Source organism: Strongylocentrotus purpuratus, unplaced genomic scaffold (assembly GCF_000002235.5).
Source record: "Strongylocentrotus purpuratus isolate Spur 01 unplaced genomic scaffold, Spur_5.0 spur5_contig_863, whole genome shotgun sequence".
Classification (NCBI taxonomy): Eukaryota; Metazoa; Echinodermata; class Echinoidea; order Camarodonta; family Strongylocentrotidae; genus Strongylocentrotus; species Strongylocentrotus purpuratus.
The window spans coordinates 70,666-83,620 of record NW_022145572.1 but is presented as its reverse complement, the minus strand read 5'-3'; the positions used below and the strand labels follow the sequence as shown (position 1 = coordinate 83,620).

The 12,955-nt window shown below is 38.3% G+C and overlaps 1 protein-coding gene across 1 annotated transcript; it reads left to right on the top strand.

Annotated features, from left to right (window-relative positions):
* Positions 1-422: 422 nt before the first annotated feature.
* Positions 423-12,955, top strand: LOC115918290 (eukaryotic translation initiation factor 2 subunit 3-like). Its single transcript, XM_030972558.1, has 12 exons — positions 423-532; positions 1,871-1,934; positions 2,420-2,547; positions 4,409-4,530; positions 4,891-4,985; positions 5,533-5,691; positions 6,752-6,886; positions 7,625-7,719; positions 8,577-8,721; positions 9,491-9,660; positions 10,299-10,471; positions 11,212-12,955. Exons 1-12 carry the CDS (start codon positions 476-478, stop codon positions 11,273-11,275), a joined length of 1,407 nt encoding a protein of 468 aa, XP_030828418.1. The 5' UTR covers positions 423-475; the 3' UTR covers positions 11,276-12,955.

Below are 12,955 nucleotides of genomic sequence, written 5' to 3'. Positions count from 1 at the left end.
GAAGGTTTGCGAATCCAGCTGGAAGACCACTGAGAATTGCCTGGGGGAGCCAGAGAAGTAAGCATGAACACTACATCGTGGAACTGCGATCACGATGAGCGTTTACGATGAGCGTTTCAGATCGCTCATTCTGCCTTCAAAATTTAAGCATGAACGTAGCCTCAGTCGGTCACGGCCCCAGTAAACACAACGCAATATTGTGCCCCCCTGGCCCCTCCCGCGATTCCTTTCGCCCCACCTCCCCTTCCCCACTTCCGCTTCTGACGTGTCAATGATGAATTGTGTCACAAAGCCGTGTCCATCTTTTGTTTATTCCTTGATATTGACGGAATACATGTATACTTCAACATGCCATCTCTTTTTGTGTCGACATAATTAAGACTAACATGAATATTTACATTTCCCATCCATCGTGTGATGATTTCATCATCCTAAAATAAGTACTTCCGGGTGACAGGTCATTCACATGTAAAAGATGGCGATGGAGGGACCGGCGAATTCACATCTGGCATTACAAGATTTGGACAATTTGGTATGTAATATAAATTACCGTGATTGCAGGGAATATTATTCATTTTAGTCAATGAAAGATTAATATGACATTTCAAAAGGATAATATATGTGAAGAAAATGATATATTCTGTCGTAGTAACCAAGAAAACCACACTTTTGTCGGCGTATTGCCTTTCTGTGAATCGGTTGCATGCACCAGCTGGCGTACCATGCGTAGAATCTACCTCTCCTTTTCAGAGCGCCGCGGCGCCGAAGCTCTGGGCACGCTGACTAAGAGCGATTCGTATTCCCTGCCCTATACGTCGCGGTGAAGTGAATGTTGCATGTCGGGTGCTTGTGGTACATTGGTGTTTAACTTTAAGATTTAACTCCATCGTAAAAGATAGCCATAGCTGGCACTTGATTCTTATGAATTGTAATGTTTTTTAAACTTTTTTGTTTGTTTGGATTTAATCCAAGATCCACTGCCACTGGCAGTAGACCTAACTTGTTAGATCTATCATCTAGTCTAGATTCTAGTTCAGTTCAGTTCAGTTTATTTTATTTTTGCACGGCACCAACTTCAGCCAAAGGCTGTTCTTCTGTTGGTCCGTGCGCAATATAAAAATTACATGTACAATTATAAGATAGACCTAACACATATTATCATAACCTATTACCTAGACCCTATGAAATATTAAAAAAACAAAAAAACAAAAACAAGAACATAGGTCTAAGTATAGATCTAGATCTACAAAGAAAATGAAAATTTACCCCCCCCCCCCCCCCCCCCCCCCCCCCCCCCCCCCCCCCCCCCCCCCCCCCCCCCCCCCCCCCCCCCCCGTCGGCAGTTATTCTTTCGAGAATCAGAATAGTCTTGACTCTAGGTATCGTCCGCACAAACGAGGATCTTCTTCGTAAACGCTGACAGACGCATCTGCAAAATTAAGGATCGTCCGCAGACTTTTCGTGGACGATTCTGATTTCTGATCCGTGCATTGGCGATGCGAAAATATCAAAAACAGATTCTGCGATGTTTTTCTTGATTAATTTCACATTGACTTTTTTAATTGTACAGAGACTTGCCGCACTTTTGCACATTATGATATGAGCGATAACTCCTCGGCAAAGACGGACTACCATTAGTATTGCAGAGAATACATGCAGGAGTGGTTGAGTCCTGTCTTGATAGGGTTGGTGCTTGAACACTGGAACTAACTTTCTGGCTCTTCTTTGTACCTTCTCAATTAAAGGGGCCTTACGAGGGTGACCAGTGAATGCCAGTAAAGCTACATACATGTAGATTCTCTTGCTTAGAAGTCAATAATTTCCTCAATATTTGGCTACATGTTTTAAATAGTTTTTTTAATTTTTACAGGATATCTCCAAATTGAATCCACTCTCCCCTGAAGTTATTAGCAGACAAGCAACTATCAATATTGGTGAGTTTCAATTTATTTAACCCTTATATTATTTACAGTGCCACAGGGTTTACCAACAAGCTTCGTTATATGCAATGTCATGATACATATTGTGGATAATAGGTGCTTGTTTCTTTGTTCATCCGTATACAAATCACATTTCACAATATCTCTTTCACAAGTTGTGAACTCATTTCATTTTAAATTCCTACAGTCTACAAGATAGGTAAGCATTTCTCAGTCGAAAAAACTATTAGAGTATATCCGATTTAATTACCTAGAGAGTAAGGGTTAAAGGGAAGTGCACCCATTCATGTACATTAATATCCTTTTATTTTCAAATGATTTTTTGGAGGTACTATTTATTAGCTCTGAATAAGAATCTTTACTCTGTGCCAAGTTTTAACTTGTACATACCCATTAACATTAATTGGTTTAACTAGCCAGGGGTAACTACTAAACTTGTATCAAACTCCTAATTTAATGTATTTTTCTCTCTTCTACAGGAACAATTGGTCATGTAGCCCACGGAAAGTCAACGGTCGTGAAGGCCATCTCGGGTGTACAGACTGTCAGATTCAAGAATGAGTTGGAGAGAAATATTACCATCAAGCTAGGCTATGCAAATGCTAAGGTAGAGGGATATGTGTTTATCAACATAAAGTGGGGATATTTGAGAGAAAAAAATCCAGCTTTTATAATTTTAGGGACAGATATTTTAATGTTGTTACAAATTTAATTTGTGACAGGTCAAGTGGTTCTTGACTGTGCAGTAGTGGATGTGGATGCGGAAGACATCTATCCGCATCTATCTCTATTTGGCCTTAATTGAAAAGTTACAATGGATTTATTTTGACAATAAAACATTTTTACTGAAACTTGGGAGAACACAGTTTTGGAATATCACCCACAGACTTTTTAGATTGTTTGCTTGCTTTTTATGCCTCCGTTACGAAGTAGCCGGAGGCATTATGTTTTCGGGTTGTCCGTCCGTCCGTACGTCCGTACGTCCGTACGTACGTACGTACGTACGTACGTCTGTACGTACGTACGTCCCGTTCTCGTGATCGCGTTATCTGAAGAACTGGTTGATGGATTCCTGCCAAACTTTGGTCATGTATGTATCTTGTAGAGCCGATGAACTGATTAGATTTTGGGGTTACGAGGTCAAAGGTCAAAGGTCACAGGGCTCATTATGTATGCAAAACGAGCTCGTGATCGCGTTATCTGAAGAACTGGTTGATGGATTCCTGCCAAACTTTGATCATGTATGTATCTTGTAGAGCCGATGAACTGATTAGATTTTGGGGTCACGAGGTCAAAGGTCAAAGGTCACAGGGCTCATTATGTATGCAAAACGAGCTCATGATCGCGTTATCTGAAGAACCGATTGATGGATTCCTGCCAAACTTTGGTCATGTATGTATCTTGTAGAGCCGATGAACTGATTAGATTTTGGGGTCACGAGGTCAAAGGTCAAAGGTCACAGGGCTCATTATGTATGCAAAACGAGCTCGTGATCGCGTTATCTGAAGAACCGATTGATGGATTGCTGCCAAACTTTGGTCATGTATGTTACTTGCAAAGCCGAAAAACTGATTAGATTTTGAGGTCACGAGGTCAAAGGTCAAAGGCCACAGGGCTCATTATGTATGCAAAACGAGCTTGTGATCGCGTTATCTGAAGAACCGATTGATAGATTGCTGCCAAACTTAGGTCATGTATGTTACTTGCAGAGCCGATGAACTGATTAGATGTAGGGGTCACAAGATCAAAGGTCAAAGGCCACAGGGCACATTATGTATGCAAAAACAGCTCGTGATCGCGTTATCTCAAGAACCGATTGATGGATTCCTGCCAACTTAGGTCATGTATGTTTCTTGCAGAGCCAATGAACTGAGTAGATTCTTGGTTCATAAGGTCAAAGGTCATTGGCTCATGTATGCAAAAATAGCTCGTAATCACAATATTCTGAGAACCTGTTAATGGATTACAATTGAACTTGAATTCGAAAAATTTCTTCTGTTTTGGTTTGTAAAATTGCTCTATGACGGAGGCACATTTTCGACTGCGCGCAGTCGAAGTTCCATCTAGTTTTTTGATAATGTGGGGCTGTATGCAAAGTGAAAAGAAAAGAAAAAATAATCAGATGGACTCCACATTTAATACACCAAACATATCTTCTTCTTTTTTTAGATATTCAAATTGCATTTATGTAACAATTAGTAGTACTTTACTTTACTTTTATAATCAAATACCTTTTTGGTGGAGTCTGTGAAAATGTTTATACCTGTAATATCACAATATGAAACTTGGGTGTTTATCATGATTCAGTTTTTCAAAATTAAATATTCAGATACATGATGAAGTAGTTAATCAAATACTTGACTCCTAAATGTTCTTGATCTTTTGACAAAGTTTGTGAATGTGATGGTCTAGTCTCTACTACTTGATCACAATGTCACAACTTCAGTACTCTCTTCTTCTTTGACTAGGTTTATAAGTGCGATAGTCCAGCCTGCCCTAGGCCTGGATGCTACAGGTCTGCAGGCAGTAACAAGGATGACTCGTTTCTCTGCGATAGAACAGGCTGCTCAGGAAAATTCAGACTACACAGGTAAATATAGAGACTTCAAGGGATAGAGAAATACCCAAACATGACAAAAAAGAATTTGATGATTACATGAAATTGGAGGATAGAGAAATACAGAAACATGAAGGAAGAAGTTGATGATAATATAAATTTGCAGGGAATAGAGAAATACCCAAACATAGACAAATATTTTGAATGGCAGGAGAAAAGGAGTAAACAGAGTTTGTATTTAGGGATGGAGGGAGAGAGTGAGAAAGAGAGGAGGAGGTGGGGGTGGGAGAAGAGGGGGGTGGTGGGGAAGAGGGACAGCAAAAGTCGTACTTTAAGTAAGATGTATATGTTTGACCTTGCAAGGTTTTAATTAATTCTTTTTTTCTATTCCAGGCACGTATCATTTGTAGACTGTCCCGGTCACGACATTCTTATGGCAACTATGTTGAATGGAGCAGCTGTCATGGACGCAGCATTACTTTTGATTGGTAAGATAAAGAAACTGTCTGAAATTCATAATAATAATAATAATAATAATCCTTTTTTAATGTAAGTGTAGAAAGCCTCAATATATACGTAATGCTGAGTGTAAACCCATTTCATGATGTGCGTTATATGCACCATCTACCAAAAGTGACTTTAAAACAAAAATGCAGCAATGGAAATTTTAAATTCTTTAAACTAGCAATTAAAACCAACCTGTGAAAAGCTCACTTCCAAATTTGTTCATCCAATGCAAATCCATCCATTTTCTTGTGATGGAGGGAAACACAGATTTTCCCTGTCTTCCTTCTTTCCTTTCTTGCTCTCTTTTTTCATTTCTTCTTCCTTCATCTAGTGCTGTAGCTTTGTAATATAATGATGAATCAGCTAGTAATGTTCATTAATAGTACCAATCTTGCCTGATTAGTTCTTCTAAATACCTTAGTAGTTGAAGGTATCTCTATTTTAAAACCACTTTAAGTTTTGTTCTTCAATAAAAAGATTTAAGTAGTACGTACCTCACTATCTTTTCCTAATATCTGGTATTTTCAGCTGGCAACGAATCGTGCCCCCAACCCCAGACATCGGAGCATCTGGCTGCTATTGAGATCATGAAGCTCAAGCACATCCTTATCCTTCAGAACAAGATTGACCTGGTCAAGGAGAGTCAAGCGAGGGAGCAATACGAACAGATCCTAAAGTTTGTTCAAGGTGAGAGTGAAGAGAATATAATCTTTGTTGAAGATAGTAGTACAGTTAAATCCAATGGTTCGCCTATGATTAGATATTTATTTAGGCACCATAGCAGCCTGATATATGAAATCATACTTTCCAATATTCTCAATTTAGTTACTGAAACTTCCCAGCTATTAGATGGGTAACTAAAATGTGTTGAGTTATAAATGAAATTTGTTCCTTTAATGACTCTTTGTGACCTCTAAATATAAAAACAATCCCAAGTAATTCAATAGGAATTAAGACTCCAGGCTATCAATTTTGGTTTTGATGTTTGCTTACCATAATAATTATTCAATGTTGACCAGGGGCCTCTTGTATAAACATTGTAATTATATGCATCCTCTTGAAAGTGTGTGTATTTGGGTTTTTGACAGTATGTGTATCAATCGGATATGAAAGTTTTACATCTTTGGACTGACCTTTAATGTCACCATCTGAAAGACGTGACTCAGTTTCAATTGGAGGATGGTAAGAGTCGGTTAGTAGGCAAAGACAGAGAGCTGAACATACTGCTGGACCAACTCCTGTCTCCTGTTGAATCTTAAAGTAGTCACCAAAAGAAAATTCACGACAACTGATAATTATGGTAAAATTAAATATGGATGGAAGGGTTCCCCTTTGCAATGATATGAATTCTGCATCAATTCAAAACACTTTTGATTCTTCAGGTGACTACTTTAAGTTCCTTCTCAAAGTTTCATTTCAACTAAAGGAAATCTAAGGTGATAATTAAGCTTTGGTGTGTTGGCTCAGTCAGTAGAGCGTCCGCCTCACAACCGGGAGGTCGTGGGTTCGAACCCCGGCCGATTCATACCAAAAGACGTTAAAAGACGGGAACTGCTGCTACCTTGTTTGGCGTTCAACAATAAGGGATAGAGCAACGTCGATCCGGCGCTGCTCAGTGGCTGCCGGGCTCACAATCAATTGGGCAAAAAGAATTTCCATTTTCGATTTAACTTAATAAAATAAAATTTGGAGTGGACTTTAAAAGATTATTATTATTATTATATTATTTCTTCTAATCTTTTTGCAGGTACCGTAGCGGAAGGAGCCCCAGTCATTCCAATCTCAGCTCAGCTGAAGCATAATATAGAAGTCATCTGCGAATACATCACCAAGAAGATCCCTATTCCAGTCCGAGACTTCACTTCAGAACCTAGACTCATTGGTAAGCTTCTACCACAAGAGAAATTATCTTAATGTTTTATCAGCCATTTTCATTTTTTTTATTGACAAAGGGTGTTAAAACTAAAAACAAAAAATGGGATGTACTGTCATTGACACACGTGAGAGGCATCAGATCATTGAGTCGAGCAGTACCTTGGACTTAAAAATCTTAGGTCAGGTAACGCTTACCTACAAGTGTGTATTTGCTTTCCGAGCACCCAAGTTAATGAACACACAACGATTAGAGTTTGAGAAATCTGTTCATTTCTGTATCTAATCTTGCAAGTCCACGTGGCAAAAGTCACACAATGAAAGAGTCAGGATAGCTCTGGGTCAGTATCAAACATTGCAAACACCCAAAATGACCTCAACTTGCGTTGGACACCAATAACAACTGTATACTTTGGAGCTGGGCAATTGTAACTGTGTGATTGGTTCGAGAATTTACTCATTTATAAGCGTGACCCTAGTATCCAAGATGTGAATTTATTTACTCATTTCAATTGCAATTTGAAAGCTGTAAATACTACCTATCATCTGATAATAGACCTTGCTGCATGTTATTTGTAATATTTACCAGCACAAGATACATGCATTTCTGTTTGTTTTATTTGGTAATGTTAGTTCATTGATGAATTCTTTTGAAGAATGTTCCCCTTTCCCCAATAAATAATTAGGATTTATTCAAAGCTAGATCTGAAAGTATATATCTTTATCGTTCTTGATATCGTTTTTGCAGTGATCCGATCTTTCGATGTGAACAAGCCCGGCTGTGAAGTTAAAGATCTGAAAGGGGGCGTGGCTGGAGGCAGTATCCTAAGAGGTGTATTGAAGGTGAGATATACATCATTAGCAATAACATAACTGCTCAGATGTCTGAGATATGACTGAATCAAGCAGGTTGCAGAGCATTTTTAATCTAATCCATAGATGCTGATGAAAATAAATTTCATAAAGATTTTAATATCCAAAGTTTTCTTTGCCTTTAAAAAAATGTGGGCTTTGGTTTCTTGGTCGCATCGTGAGATTCATGACTTACACTTATTCATGACTGACAGTGTGTGAACTCACTTTTTTTGTAGTCTCCTTGAGACAAAGCAGAGACATTGAGGGTTGATATAATATTGACTGCATTGAGGGACATGGCTTAAGCTATTGCCCAAATTAATCTCAACATTGTGCCGTGCCCATGAGGTGAAAACGTGCGCCTGTATCACAGGGCATATCCATTGTTAACATAATGTGCATCCATCGTGTCCTTATGTTGTATGAATATGTAGAGCTTATCTAAGTCAATATTTCTTGTTCCACTGCCCAGCAGTCGGTACTGAGTTTCATGCCTGCTGTTATTTTGACCAATTGAATCAGAGGCGTAGAATCTTGATATTCGCTATATGACAGCATCTAGTTAACAATTTCAACATCTATTTGTTGAAATATATAGGTTATAGTTCTTTTAATGTTCTAAGATATGCAAAACCTGTTACACCAGCTACACTCAAACCTGCTTTAGTGACCACCTGTCTACAAAGACCACATTTTATGTTTCCCTTGAAAATGGTTTCTCATTGAAGCAGGTACTAAAGGATCCTGTCTATTAAGATCACTTTTTGAGTTTCCCGTGGGTGGTCGCTATAGACAGGTTTGACTATACTACCTTTTAATCGTAATTTATTATTTTTATACGACAGGTTGGGCAGGAGATTGAGGTCCGGCCTGGCATCGTGTCCAAGGACAGCGAAGGCAAGCTTCAGTGTAGACCCATCTTCTCTAAGATTGTGTCTCTCTTTGCTGAGAAGAATGATCTCCAGTTTGCTGTTCCAGGAGGCCTGATTGGTAAGAACTGTGACAGCGGGAGTCAAGAATTGCTCTTATCAAAAATTTATGAATTATCCCTTTAGCAACAAAACCGCCCGTCCATTTTCAACGAGCTATAGTATCTGTTCTAGGGTCTACTGTGATAATGTTACGCCGTGCGTAATCCTTATGTCTTAAGTAGGATTCTGTATAGAAAGAACAATGTCAAAATGAGAGCAATATTGAAACATCTTCCAGTGAGTAAAAGGCCATTTTTACAAAATCTCTAGTTACCAATGGGTTAAACATGTATGTTTAATTTACCTGATTGGTACACGGAAGATGAACTGAGATAAATGGATACATATAGAATTTGAATGATATGGAATAGAAGAAGAGGGAGGAAAAGTTTAAACAGAAGAATTAGAGAAGGAAGGGTTCGAAAGGTGAGGAGGGAAAAAGAAAGGAAGTTCAAAAAGAATTTTGGATGAAAGGGATTTAGTTTAATATCAGATGTTTTCTAATTTAATATAATTTTTCTTCCATGATACAGTTTGTTTTTATTATTTAGACCTAAAAGTGGTAATGCTGCTCTATAGTACACATTTAACTTATCCTTATGTTATAGGTGTTGGTACAAAGATCGACCCAACCCTATGTCGAGCTGATCGTCTTGTTGGTCAGATGCTTGGAGCTGTAGGGGCTCTCCCAGATATCTTTATATACAGATCTTAAAAAAATACTATGCTTTCCCTACTTCTACTGTTAATATATCTTACATTCCTGTTTCTGTTATCTTTCTCTATAGGTGTTGGTACAAAGATTGACCCCACCCTATGTCGAGCTGATCGTCTTGTGGGTCAGGTGCTGGGAGCTGTAGGGGCTCTCCCTGATATCTACACAGAGCTTGAGATCTCGTACTTCCTTCTCAGGAGGCTGCTCGGTGTGAGGACCGAAGGAGACAAGAAAGGAGCTAAGGTCAGTCAGTCAGAAATGTTCTCACTAAATCATTACTATAACTTATGATCACGAAGCTGTGTGTTGAATGTTGTATTATTTAGCCTCTCTTAAACCAGGGGGGTGTTTCACAAAGATCCTAAGTTGAACTTATCTCTAAGTTGGACTTAACAATTATGGAAAGCCGTTAGCATCATTGAAAATATTTTGTAAAAGTTATTTCAAAAGGCATAAAATGCAAACTTCAACAAACCTGTTGAAGTAGAGTTCAAATTAGCAGATTAATGGAATTTTATTTTAACTGTTCTGTATAGACGTTATGCTTTTTGACATAAACATAATTATTCAGGGCCCCATGGAAGACCACTACTTATTGGTGAATGGGCTACCCTGACAAAAGATTAGAAATAAATAGAGAAATTAATGAAATCAATGAGATCCATTAACCTCTGTAAGTTCCACAATTAGAGACTTAAATTTTACAGGTGGATGTATTCATTTATAACAGGAATAAAATCTTTTGACAAAACCCCTCCTGGCTCGCAGAGCAGTTATTCTATAATGCACAGCATGTAGCATCTCCATGTTAAAAAACCCTGTGGATTTGTGCTAATTAGCAATACAGCTATTACAACATCTGGATGTTTTACACCATACAGGTTCAAAAGCTGACCAAGGGCGAGGTGCTCATGGTCAACATTGGGTCACTGTCCACGGGAGGTCGAGTGCTGGCCGTCAAGGCTGATTTGGCCAAGATCGTTCTGACGAATCCAGTCTGCACGGAGATCGGAGAGAAGATCGCCCTCAGTAGGAGAGTGGAGAAACATTGGAGGTAAGCCAGTTTTGATATTTTTCTTTAAAGCCCCACTGTACTACTAGCTACTTGCTCCCGCTATATAGAAACAATGCCTAATCGGTGAACATTGGTACCCCATGATCCTCTTTTTCTTATGTTAATTGAGAGCTGAGTTGATGACATAGCCAACTGTCAGTGACCACCCTGGGTGGTCTAATCCCTCCTTGCCAAACTAGTACAGACAGCCTTTAATTTTTTTTCTTCAATCATGAGGTTGTGGGTATTAAAAGCATTGCTTAACAATGTTTCCAGTTTTACAAATATGAGATTTATGGCCCTACGTGTTATCAATGTCTGTGATATGGTGTAATAATGAAGCCCTAACAAATTGGACCTCAAAATGATCATGAAGAGCCTCAAAAAATAGAAATTTGTCAGCGACCTAGATAGGCCTCCTTTCCACAGTGACCAATTGTCCTTTGTGTGGTCATTGCAGACTGGTTTGACCGTTAACAGCAACGAGGCTTTGAATTCATAGATGTAAAGTGGAAATGGAAGTAGGCTAAACTTTTTGCTCACAATCCTATATTCTGAATTGAAATGCACTCATGACTGATATGTGTAATGAGAAGAAAAAAGAAGAGAGAATTAAGTTGAATGGGTTATTTGTAGTTAAACAAATAAAAGGAAGAACCTCCCCCCCAACATTTTAAGTACATTCATGTTAGTAGTAAAGTGACTAAATTACTAAGAATATTCTTGCCCTTCTCTCATAGGTTGATCGGTTGGGGTCAAATCAGGAAAGGTGTCACCATCAAGCCCACGACCTTTGACTCCTAGAGATGGCATAGATTTAACATCAGGAAAAACATGTCCCCAAGGGAACCATGTAACCCTGGAAACGACATTCACTAAAAGGCATATTTCAAGTTGAGCTCTTGTGCTTATCGTGGAGAGGCTACGTAACGTGGAGGTTTGCTAAGAACTGTCACAGATCTGTGGGGCAATTTGGTGCAGGCTTTTGAATCTGATACCAAAACTACATTGTTGCATTTAATGATCGTATGGTTCAGCGTGAGCTTGACCAAATCATGTCTTTTCCCAAACCCCCTTATGATTTATAAAGGAAGCACTGGGAAGATTTACTAGTTGTCATAGAGAGAAAGAGATACCATATGCTCAGTGTTTTAACTAGAGATCCGTTATGGTACATGATTATGAACAGAACCTTTTCATATGCAACGTGACTTGCCACGCTAGCAAATTTGTTAATCCAGGAAACTCCCCTCACAAGTCAAAATGTTATCCTCTTTTCAGAATGTTTGATTACAGTACTGTAAATTGCTTTGATTCAAGAACTTTTTGCCAATTTTATATGACCCAAAGAGACCAAAACAAAAGGAGAAACGTTCTATATATTCACAATTTTGAATAATTTCATCATGACTGAGGAAATAATTTTGCTTTCTTGGTTACCCAGCTTTCATTACATATTACTAGTAATCAAATATCCACTAAAATTCATATTCGATATAGTTCAACTAATTTTAAGGTTGAGAGAGTGAATTGAAGTTGTATAGATACTTGATCTTTTTCAGGAAAGAAATGGGATGCCTCAGAAATGTGATAAGTACACTGCAAGATTATCTACATTAAACCCCCACTGTACTACTTGTAGCTACTTGCTCCCTCTATACAGAAAACAATGCCTAAGCGGTGCCTGTTGGTCCCCCATGATCCTCTTTTTCTTATGTTCATTGAGAGCTGAGTTGATGAGATAGCCACCTGTCAGTGACCAAACTAGTACAGACAGGATTTAAGACAACATGTATCAGATACAGTCCCACATTAGGTAATAGGGTTAGGTATTTATTTATTATGCAACTAGTTCAGTTTTTGTTTGAATCAGTGGATAGGTCTAAAAGCTGCCTGTATGACCACTTTACAATCACTTTGAGGGTATGTCTGGCTCAACTGTAGAATTTAGTCTCTTCGGACAACCGTACTTTGATGAGTTTTATTTTGTGACAATTATCTCAACTGGCTCAACCATAGAATTGAGTCTTCTTCAGACAACTGTACTTTGATAAGTTCTATTTTGTGACAATTATCTCAAAGAGAATGGTTGGCTAAATACATGGATGATTTATGAGAATCAAATGCCATGCAGTCCTCTTTCTCGCTTTGTGTTTTCTTTATATTGTGTCCATGACAATTATTGGTGGTTTTTCGTCTTTTTTTTCTCCCTTCTTTAGAAAAAAAAAAAAAAAAAAAAAAATCATTTTGGAATGTCTTATTTTTCTGAAGATCTTTAAAATTGAGTTTAATCTTTGTTCTTATGATCAATGATAAGATTCCCCCCTAAATCACTGTAATTGGGTACTGTACAAGTAAAACAAAAATGTAGAAGTCTGTCCAAAAATGTGAGATTTCTATTGAATGAGAAGTTTGGACTTGCTTAATCTTGTGTAGAAAATGGAATGATAGATAGATTCTTCCACATTAAATGATTAATTGTAA

Excerpts from the sequence above, each read along its gene's own strand:
- LOC115918290 (XM_030972558.1), top strand. The coding sequence starts at position 476 with ATGGCGATGGAGGGACCGGCGAATTCACATCTGGCATTACAAGATTTG. Across the intron at positions 2,548-4,408 it reads TAGGCTATGCAAATGCTAAG|GTTTATAAGTGCGATAGTCC; the intron begins GTAGAGGGATAT and ends TTCTTTGACTAG. Across the intron at positions 4,531-4,890 it reads GGAAAATTCAGACTACACAG|GCACGTATCATTTGTAGACT; the intron begins GTAAATATAGAG and ends TTTCTATTCCAG.